Source organism: Neolamprologus brichardi, chromosome 23, assembly GCF_056152115.1.
Source record: "Neolamprologus brichardi isolate AB-2024 chromosome 23, ASM5615211v1, whole genome shotgun sequence".
In the NCBI taxonomy this organism is placed as follows: Eukaryota; Metazoa; Chordata; class Actinopteri; order Cichliformes; family Cichlidae; genus Neolamprologus; species Neolamprologus brichardi.
In genome coordinates this window covers 9,894,672-9,903,995 of record NC_142125.1, presented here as the reverse complement: position 1 = coordinate 9,903,995, position 9,324 = coordinate 9,894,672, and the positions used below count along the sequence as shown (strand labels likewise).

Here is a 9,324-nt window from a genome sequence, read left to right as displayed (position 1 = left end):
GAGCAAAAGAATATCCTTAAGCTCTTTGGAAACTTTATTTATACACTGACACACATTACATCCTGTCTTTCAAAGCGAACATTCCCGAGTTCCACCCGCTCATTTGGTCAGGGCTGAGATGAGGCAGCATACGTGTCTTCACGGATCAACTGTGCCCCCTTGTGGTGACAACTAAAATACTGCGTCTCAGTCAAACAATAACACGAATACAGTCCAACACATTTCACAACTTGAGTACACAAATTAAATATCTCAACAAGCTTTCTCGTTTCTAGACTGATAAAAACATGATGATTTTATTTTATTGTGCTGTCATTGAATCAGTTTTATCTTTTCTTTGGTGTTGTTGTTATCTGTAAAGAAAAGGAACCACATCGGAACCTAACATACCTTTACACCAGACAGTTACAGTGGTTCGCCGGTTCACTTTTCTGGACTCAAACCCTTTGCACAGTGAATTTCAGTTTCTTCCTTCTGGGTGAAGATTTCTGTGTCTTTAAGATATGAGGAAAACCAGTGTAGAACTTAACATTTCAAAATAATGTAATTATTGATAGTTTCAAATGTTGCACCGATTCCAGCAACACTACCAATGGTGCACGAAGCACAATCGACCAAACAACCATTAAAGCCATTACTCAATCAGCTGAACAACCCAACTAGTCAATCAATGCATCGATCAGCCAATCAGTCAGTGAACCAACATTAGGTCTCTATATTCTCTATCCTTGTTACTACTTGAATTAATAATTGAGCAAGACATTGATTGATTACAGAAACCTGGTTGCAGTAGGATGATTATGATAGTTTAAATAAATCAACACCCCTGAGTTAACTGTCAGAATCTTCTTAACACAGGACGATGAGAGGGTGTGGCAGGCTGCAATCTTTTCCTCGAACTTATTGATCCACCAAAGACCCAGACAGAATTTTAATTCATTTGAAAGCCTGACACTTACCCTTGTCGAAATTTAAAATATAGTTTTATTTGTTGTTATCTATCGTCCAACATGGGCCTTACTTAAAGTTTTGTCTGATTTCTCAGACCTTTATCTGATTTAGTGCTCAGATAAATATATTATTTTGGTTGATATTTAACATCAATTCAATTCAAGTTAGTTTTATATATATAGCACCAAATTACAACAACAGTTGACTCAAAGCATTTAATATTGTAGGATAAAGACATTCCCATAATACAGAGAAACCCCAAAATTCTCCTCCAGCAGAACCATGCTCAGGGAGCAGCTGCCATCTACCGCAACCACTTGGAGGTGAGGGAACGTAGACAGGACAAAAGGCATGCTGTGGAAGAGAGCAAGACATGATCGATAACTCGTAGTTAAATGGAGAGTGGTGTATAAAGCACATGGTGAGTCAAAGGAGGTAAGAGCAGGAGAAGTGCTCACTGCATCATGGGAAACCAGCAGTCTGAGAGTGACATGCTGTATTGGGGTGATATGGTACTATGAAGTCTTTAAGATAAAATAATGGGCCAGATTATTCAAGACCTTGTATGTGAAGAGAATGATTTTAAATTTTAAATCCATTCTGGATTTAACTGGGAGCCAGTAAAGAGCCAGTATGGGAGTAAAATGCCATTTGTTTCTAGTCCCTGTCAGTACTCTTGCTGAAGCATTTTGAACCAACTGAATGCTTTTTGAGTTTTTAGGACATTCTGACAATAACAAATTACACTAGTCCAGCCTAGAAGTAATAAATGTATACAAAAGTTTTTCAGCATCACTCTGAGTCAAGATGTTTCTAATTTTAGAGCTATTGTGCAAATGGAAGAAAGCAGTCATAAATATTTGTGTGCACATTAAAGGGCATATCCTGGTCAAAAACGACACCAAAATTCCGCTGGAGTGCTGGAGGCCAAGGTAATGCCATCCAGAGTAAGAATCTGGTTAGATACCATATTTCTATGATTTTTAGGGCCAACCACAATAACCTGTTTTATCTGAATTTGCCATGGAAATGAGAAATGTCCACGGCAAGCAGGAAATTAGATGTGATCCAGGTTTATGTGTCTTTAAGACATTTCTGTAGTTTAATTAGTGTGTGTTATCTGGATACATACATACACCAAATAACACGGATGTTATCATGGATAGATAAAGTTGGGTGTCCTCTGCATAGGAGTGAAAATGTATGCTATGCCTTCTAACTGCTTAAGGGAAGCATGTGTAATGCAATCAAAATTGTTGCTAGCACTGAACCCTATGACACACCATAATTAGCCTTAGTGTGTGAACAGTGACACTGATGTGGCTGTGCAGAAAACTGCAGGGTGGCCAGTTAATAACTGCACAAGTAAAAATATCAGCTGATGTTTTAGAAAACAGAGTCACTGTTTGTCCTCCAGTGACCTAACCGACAGAAAGAGAATGACATGGGGAGCGTCTTTTTTTAAATGTACTTTTAGCTTTATAGTCACAGAATAAATGATCTGAACAAGTTCAGAAATACTTTTGGCCTAAATAATAGAATAGAATAGCCTTTTATTGATATTGTTCATGTACAATAAGATTGTAAAACATCTTAATAAAAAGTAGCTTTTATCTCTAGGTAAAATACAACTTTTTAACATCTGCCCCTGGGAGATGAACAGGAGAAGTGGCCTGTCTAGGAGTAGTCTGTGTGTGTGTGTGTGTGTTAAAACTATATACGACAATTTTTGGGAACAGGTGGTGGCAGTAGCCCTGAAACCATAGAGTTAAACCTGAAGTTACCATGATAACCAAAAACCCTGCCTCTTGCAGAGTTATGACTCTGCTGTGTGTCATGCTGGTAGAGATAACCCGAAAACTGTGAATTTACATCAGCCGTCAGCAGTCTACACTACCTGCTCAGGTGTATTGGCGGCTGACAACATTTCACAAACGAACACTCAGGAACTAAAAGTATGAAAAAGTACTATCAGTGCTACAAGTACACGATTATTACTTGATCATTACATGAGAACAGGTGGAACAGCACACCTGTACATGTTCCAGAACAACATGATGGAAACAAATTTTTGTTAAAGTACAACACCTTTACTGTCCTGCTGGAAAATAACGAAGGCCAAAAGTCTGAAAAAGCAGAAATGTCCCCACAGAGTGAGTCAAACACACTGTGCTGATGTAAACAGTCTGTGGGCTCGTCAGCTTAATTAATCCTGACCAGCTGCTCCTGGTAATCCTCCTTCCTCTGTCCCTCTGACCAATCAGAGCACCTGATGTCATCCTCGCTCTTCACCCCTCCTCGTGTGTGTATGTGTTCAGCCTCTTTGTGCTTGACCGGTTGCCGCGGCAGCAGCAGTGTGAGGACGGAGTTCGTATGAAGCGTCGTTGTTTTCCTCTGAGAGGAGACCACAGCCTGCTGACCCCTGACACACACACACTGTGAGTAATACACACACACACGCATTCATGCCATGAGTAACACACACACAAATGCTGTGAGTAACACACACAATCACACACAGACGGCGTGAGTAATATATACACACACACACACACACGTTGACTAATGAGGCTCAAACAGTTTTATGAACCCTAATTTCCTTCGGGATTAATAAAGTATTCTGATTCTGATGAAGAAGCTGTTCTTTAGTTCTGTGCTCTTAATTACATCACTGCTGAGCAGCTGACTGGTCACCTTTACCTTTAGTGACAAACACCTGAATCTTGAAGTTTTACCAGATAATGGGAAAAGATAGAAATGGGTTAAACAAACACTGAAATCAAAACACTAAAGAAGTTATTTTTAAATGATATTTTACTTCACAAAAGTAATACATTATTTTTTAAAAATAAGGCAAAAAAAGATTGTTTTATGATGAAACAAACAAATCGATAAATACTAAATAAAGGCTTCGCTGACAAATCTGATTTTGTAGATTTTATTTTTAACCTTCTCACTGAAACCATTAAGAATCAGTTTTTACATGTCTCACTATTTCAGCCTGGGGTTGAGGCAATGTGAACAGGTGCAGTCAGGGGGTGTAGCCTCTCTCTCAGGAGGCTCATCCAGCAGCAAACCCAACAGCGCGTCGGCCAGGCAGCGGCCAGCAGCATCTCCGACTCGTCGTCTGCGGTTTGAGGATGAGACGGAAAAGGAGGCGGAATCTCGTTACCTGGAGCGACAGCGGCAGAAGAGACAGACGGGGAACTGCGGAGTTGGTGTGGTGATGTCCAAACCAGACTTGAACCTGTACATCAATGGCACGGCGGAGGCAGGGCACGCGGTTGGCAAGCAGCCAAGGGGGCGAACAGTGGTGAGCAGAGCAGGTCCGAATCACACCTGTGAGAGAGGAATAAGATGCGGAGTCAATCTCTGGCAACACTCACCTGGAACTGACAAGAGGGGGAGCCTAAACAGACAGCACCTTAACCTGCGGACTGAACCAATCAGAGAGACCTACATTGGCTCTGTCACCAGTGTGGAAAAGGATGGGGCTTACACACAGGTGAGACGGCAATCAGTGGAGCTAAATGGAGCCCAGGTGACTTTTCATCAAGCCATGCCCTACGCTGGCCTGCCAATCAACCCCTATGCCCCTCACTCAATGGGGCTGTGTACCGCCCGCCCGCCCAAACTGCACAGAGAGCATCAATTGGGGCCTGAGCCTAGGGAGAGGAGAGGGCGTGAGGTGGAGGAAGATCTGAACAACATAATGAAGAACTCCTCATCCTCCTCAGAGAGGAGCGCAGACACAACAGGTGAGAACTTTATCTCCTGAAAAACATTTGCCTACACACTCTGTAGCCTTACCTGCTAAATCACCACAGTAACTGGTGCTGAAGGCATCACCTAGTCAGGATCAGGTGATGTTCAGAGTTTGAGTTTAAAATCAGCTGAAGAATTTCCTTTGATTCTTTTATGTGCAGCTTGCTCCTAAAAGCAGTCGATGAAGCTGCGGCAGCTCAGACTGAACATTCCTGTGTTCGTGTGCTGTTGCAGAAAATGTCTAAATGTTCTGCTTGATTATGATCTGCTGCTTAGTCTCTTTCACACTGCTGCAAACACAGAAAACACACCAAGCATAACTGTTCAACAATTTACACTAATTCACGCTGATCTGATTTCCACATCTTCTTAATCACCGTGTGGGACAGGAAGCTTGTATGTTAATGTTTTACATGGATTCACTGCGATTCAGATCTTAATTTTACCACTCTGTGCCACAAATCACCAGATTAAACAGCTACTGCACCATTCGTCTCTCAGATTATTTATATTAGAATTTTATGTTCTTTACAGATTTTTATCTCTATTTGTATCATCATCATCTTCTGATAATGGCTCTAACTGGACTGGCAGGACTCACAGATATCATTCAGTGCAGAGGAAGAGTCACAAGTTTTTATGTGAGCGCACTCAGAGCCTGAAGCCCAGTTTAACAAAGAAAGTTGATAACCAGTATGCTGACACCCATCATCTCTGACTGGGATTTTAAGTTTTGTTGAGCCAGCTAACACAGCGAAAGCCTGGATATCTTGAACTTCCTTGTACCTTGTAACTTCTGTTGTACCTCTAAACATAAACATGGAGCTACCATAAATCCTTTTTATCTAATCTGTGAGCAGTTTGTTTGGCCTCCAGAGTTCACTGCAGAGCTGCACATGATATCACATGCGCCTCTAAACACACCTTAACCTCTAGATTTCTAATTTGTTTACAGCTGAGAGTCATCCCCCGCCCACCCCAGAGCCAATGAGAGCAGAGCTCCACCAACTTGACGTTTCACTTCCTGCACAGTGAGTTTGTGTGATTTCATTATGACAGCTGGTCAAGGAGATGAGCATCACACCTGGATTCATGTGTTTCATGAGTTTAGTTGCAGCAGCCTAACTGATCGCTTACTTGGATTTAATTGTGTTTTGATCACATGCTCATCCCTGCTATTCAATTCAGCTCAATTTTATTTAATCATCGCCAAATCACAACAGTTGCCTCAAGGCGCATATTGTAAGGTAGACCCTACAATATTACACACAGAGAAAAACCCAACAATCATATGACCCCATACGAGCAGGCACTTTGGCGACAGCGGGAAGGAAAAACTCCCTTTTAACAGGAAGAAACCCCAGCAGAGCCAGGCTTAGGGAGGGGCCATCTGCCGCGACTGGTTGGAGTGAGAGCAGCAAGACAGGATAAAAGACATGCTGTGGAAGAGAGCCAGAGATTAATAACAAGTATGATTCAATGCAGAGAGGTCTATAATGTATAATGTAAATGTGTGGACCTCCACAATTAACCTTAGTGTGTAAAGAGGACTCTCCATTTACATGAACAAATTGGAGTCTATTAGACAGATATGATACAGCCCACTGCAGCGCAGTACCTGTAATACCTACAGCATGCTCTAATCATTTTAACAGAAAATTATGGTCACAACAGTATTGAACACTGCACTGAGGTCCAGCGGGACAAGTACAGAGATGAGTCCACTGTCAGAGGTCAGAGGCCAGTAATGTTTTAACTACAGCCGATTATTAGAGATAGGTTGATCATATTAAAGATTGAAGCATTAATCAATGGCAGGACTTCTTTCAACGGTCTTGTAGGAATGGGGTCTAAAAGACACGTTGATGGTTTAGAGGAAGCAATTACTGACGTTAACTCAGAAAGATCAATACACTGTTTAAATCCAGCTGTGATCTCAGGTGTTTCCAGGTGAGGTGTCATGTGACTGATCTCAGGATCTGTGTTGCAGTTTAAGCAGCAGAGAAGATTCCTCCCGTCTTTCTCTGCGACGTTTTTTCTCCACCGTCACACTGAGCAGGACTCGAACCAGCAGCCTCGACCGCCTCTGCTCACGGACCCATGAGCGAACCCACCCCTCCCTCGCTGACTCCACCTCCTCAATTTCCAGGAACTCCTCCAGCCTGGTGAAGAAAACTTTATCTGTTGAGTCGCTCAGTGTGGTGAGAACATGAATTATACATATATCTATATAGCTATATATATATATTCTTTCATCAGATGCCGAGACTACTTCTTTAACCTATCTGTTCCCTGTCTGTTCAGCAGGAAGTACCACTTTTCCAGTCAAGAAAGTCATCTTTGGAGCTGAAGAAGAAGAAAGATCGTTCTGCGAACTATAAACCAGCTGCTGAACAGTAAGACACACACTTCTCTTTTCTACCCTGATACTCAGACCAGCCCATCACAGCCTACCCACCTGTTTGTCTCTCAGGTCCTTACCTGGTAGTCTTGGCGTCAAAGACATCAGTTGTCCCTCTTCAGTTTGCTCTGTTGGGCGGATTCTTCAGATTTGCCCTGATGGGACATTTTTATTGGAGCTTAAGCGACCAGTGGGTCAAACGTTTGGCTTCATCATCAGCAGAGGAAGAGGACGACGTGACACTGGTACTAACTCTACCGACACTTCCCCTAATACTTAATATATATAAGTATTTTTTACATTACTACTGATATCATCTTAAATACTACTCACATTACTAAATATATCGACTCACTAATATGCTGGGGTCAGGGAGATTCTATCTGGGGACTTTATTGTCCTGCTGTGGAACAGTGACAGTAATGTAGAAAATGACAGTTCCCACAATGAAATGAGCGTGCGGCACCACCAATAGATCACAAAGCACATCACTGCCTGATGAGCCAGTCACAGCTGTTCCTTGCACCATGCAGCTTGAAGTTTCCTGGATGTAGTTCAGGAAAATGACACTGCGTTAAACAACTGCACAAGGATTGGCTCACTGCCACATTTGTCCCGCCTTTCCACACAATTTAATTTGTTCTGATTGGATCTCATTTTTATTTATTTTTTTTACAAAAGTATAAATACATTTCATCATAGTTTTTGTCCTTGTGCATCAGTTTTTAATTAATTACCATGTTGTATTGTCAGGAAAAAAATGGTTATCGACAAAAACTATGCAGAAAACTATAGGTCAAAAAAAGTAACAGATTGAGTGTATGTAAGCATCACAAATAAAACTACAATGTTTGGAAGACCTGTGTTAAACATTCCTTACACTGTTTGAATAAAGAAAAAACTACATTTTTATAGAGGGGTTAATAATTCTTTCCATGTAAGTGTGAGAATTTTAAAATGAATTCTAAAGTCAACTTTAGAATTGGGACCCAATGTAAAGAAAATAAAATGCAGATAATGTGAGCTGGCATCCCAGAGTGTTTCAGGAGTCTGGCTGCAGCATTCATTATTGCTTGGAGGCATAACAGAGATAATTTGTCCATGCCCATAAAGAGAGCATTTCAATAATCTAAGCGTGATGATACAAATGCATGAACAATTTTCTTCATTTCAGAGGAGGCAACTATAGCTTGCAATTTAAAAATGTTCCTTAAATGGAAGAAACAGGAATGGGAGATCAATTTTATATGTGAGTCCAAGGTCAAGGATGAATAACATACAACACCAGAGGCCATAAGAAGATCATTTATAACCTCCACTAAAGCTGTCTCTGTGCTGTGAGGAACTCTGAAACCTGACTGAAACTCTTGAAATAAATGATTCCTCTGCAGATGATCAGTTGGCTGTTTGGCAACTACTCTTTCAAAAACAATTTAGGTGAAATGAAGGTTGGAGATTGACTTATATTTAGCTAAGACAGCTGGGTCAAGTGATGACTTTTTAAGTAACGGTTTAACTACTGCCAGCTTTGAGCAGTCTTGTAGGAATGGGGTCTAAAGACATGTTGATCATTTGGAGGAAGTAATTATTGAAATAAAGTTAGAAAAATCAAAATCAAAACTCTAAATAAATATCAACAGTATTGAAAGCAGCTGTATATACTGGTACATCTGTGAAATGGTTATGAATAATTTTGTTTTGCAATAGTTAACATTTTATTTGTGAAGTTCATGAAGTCATTACTAGTTAATGTTAAAGGAATGGTTGGCTCAACAGTGCTCTGACTTCTTGTCAGCCTGGCTACAGAGCTGAAGAGAAACATTGTTCTTTTTTTCTTCAATCAGTGATAAATAGTAAGACATTCTAGCTTTATGAGGGCTTTTTTTTTATAGAGCAACAAACTACTAACAGTTTGATGTACATTACAGGTGTGTATATAGAAGACATGAACAGCAGCACTGGGAAGCTGTATGCTGGCCTGCTGGCTATTGGAGATGAGATCCTGGAAGTCAACGAGGAGAAAGTGGCCTGCCTCAGTCTGGACCAGGTGACAAACCTCCTGATCGAGAACCAGTCTGTCACCATTCGGGTCCTTCGACACCAGAGGACACGTTCAGAGTGACAACCACACTGCCTGACTGAAGAACCAGTTGCCAACACTGAACCTGACTCACCTGTTTATGGCAGTAACAGAGTTAAAGCAAAAC

The 9,324-nt window shown here is 41.1% G+C and overlaps 1 protein-coding gene across 2 annotated transcripts; it reads left to right on the top strand.

The window, feature by feature from the left end:
* Positions 1-3,324: 3,324 nt before the first annotated feature.
* Positions 3,325-9,323, top strand: LOC118454127 (uncharacterized). Of its 2 annotated transcripts, none has more exons than XM_087836675.1 (7): positions 3,325-3,389; positions 3,952-4,709; positions 5,672-5,747; positions 6,707-6,917; positions 7,024-7,112; positions 7,190-7,362; positions 9,046-9,323. In XM_087836675.1, exons 1-7 carry the CDS (start codon positions 3,325-3,327, stop codon positions 9,237-9,239), a joined length of 1,566 nt encoding a protein of 521 aa, XP_087692801.1. In that variant the 3' UTR covers positions 9,240-9,323. The 2 variants fall into 2 exon arrangements, with proteins under 2 accessions (XP_087692801.1, XP_087692802.1); XM_087836676.1 differs by having other exon boundaries at positions 7,021-7,112.
* Position 9,324: the final 1 nt, after the last annotated feature.

Bases quoted from the DNA above. Each gene is read 5' to 3' on its own strand.
- LOC118454127 (XM_087836676.1), top strand. From the start codon at position 3,325: ATGAAGCGTCGTTGTTTTCCTCTGAGAGGAGACCACAGCCTGCTGACC. The intron at 5,748-6,706 runs GTGAGTTTGTGT...TCTGTGTTGCAG, and splicing joins GACGTTTCACTTCCTGCACA to TTTAAGCAGCAGAGAAGATT. The intron at 7,113-7,189 runs GTAAGACACACA...TTTGTCTCTCAG, and splicing joins TATAAACCAGCTGCTGAACA to GTCCTTACCTGGTAGTCTTG.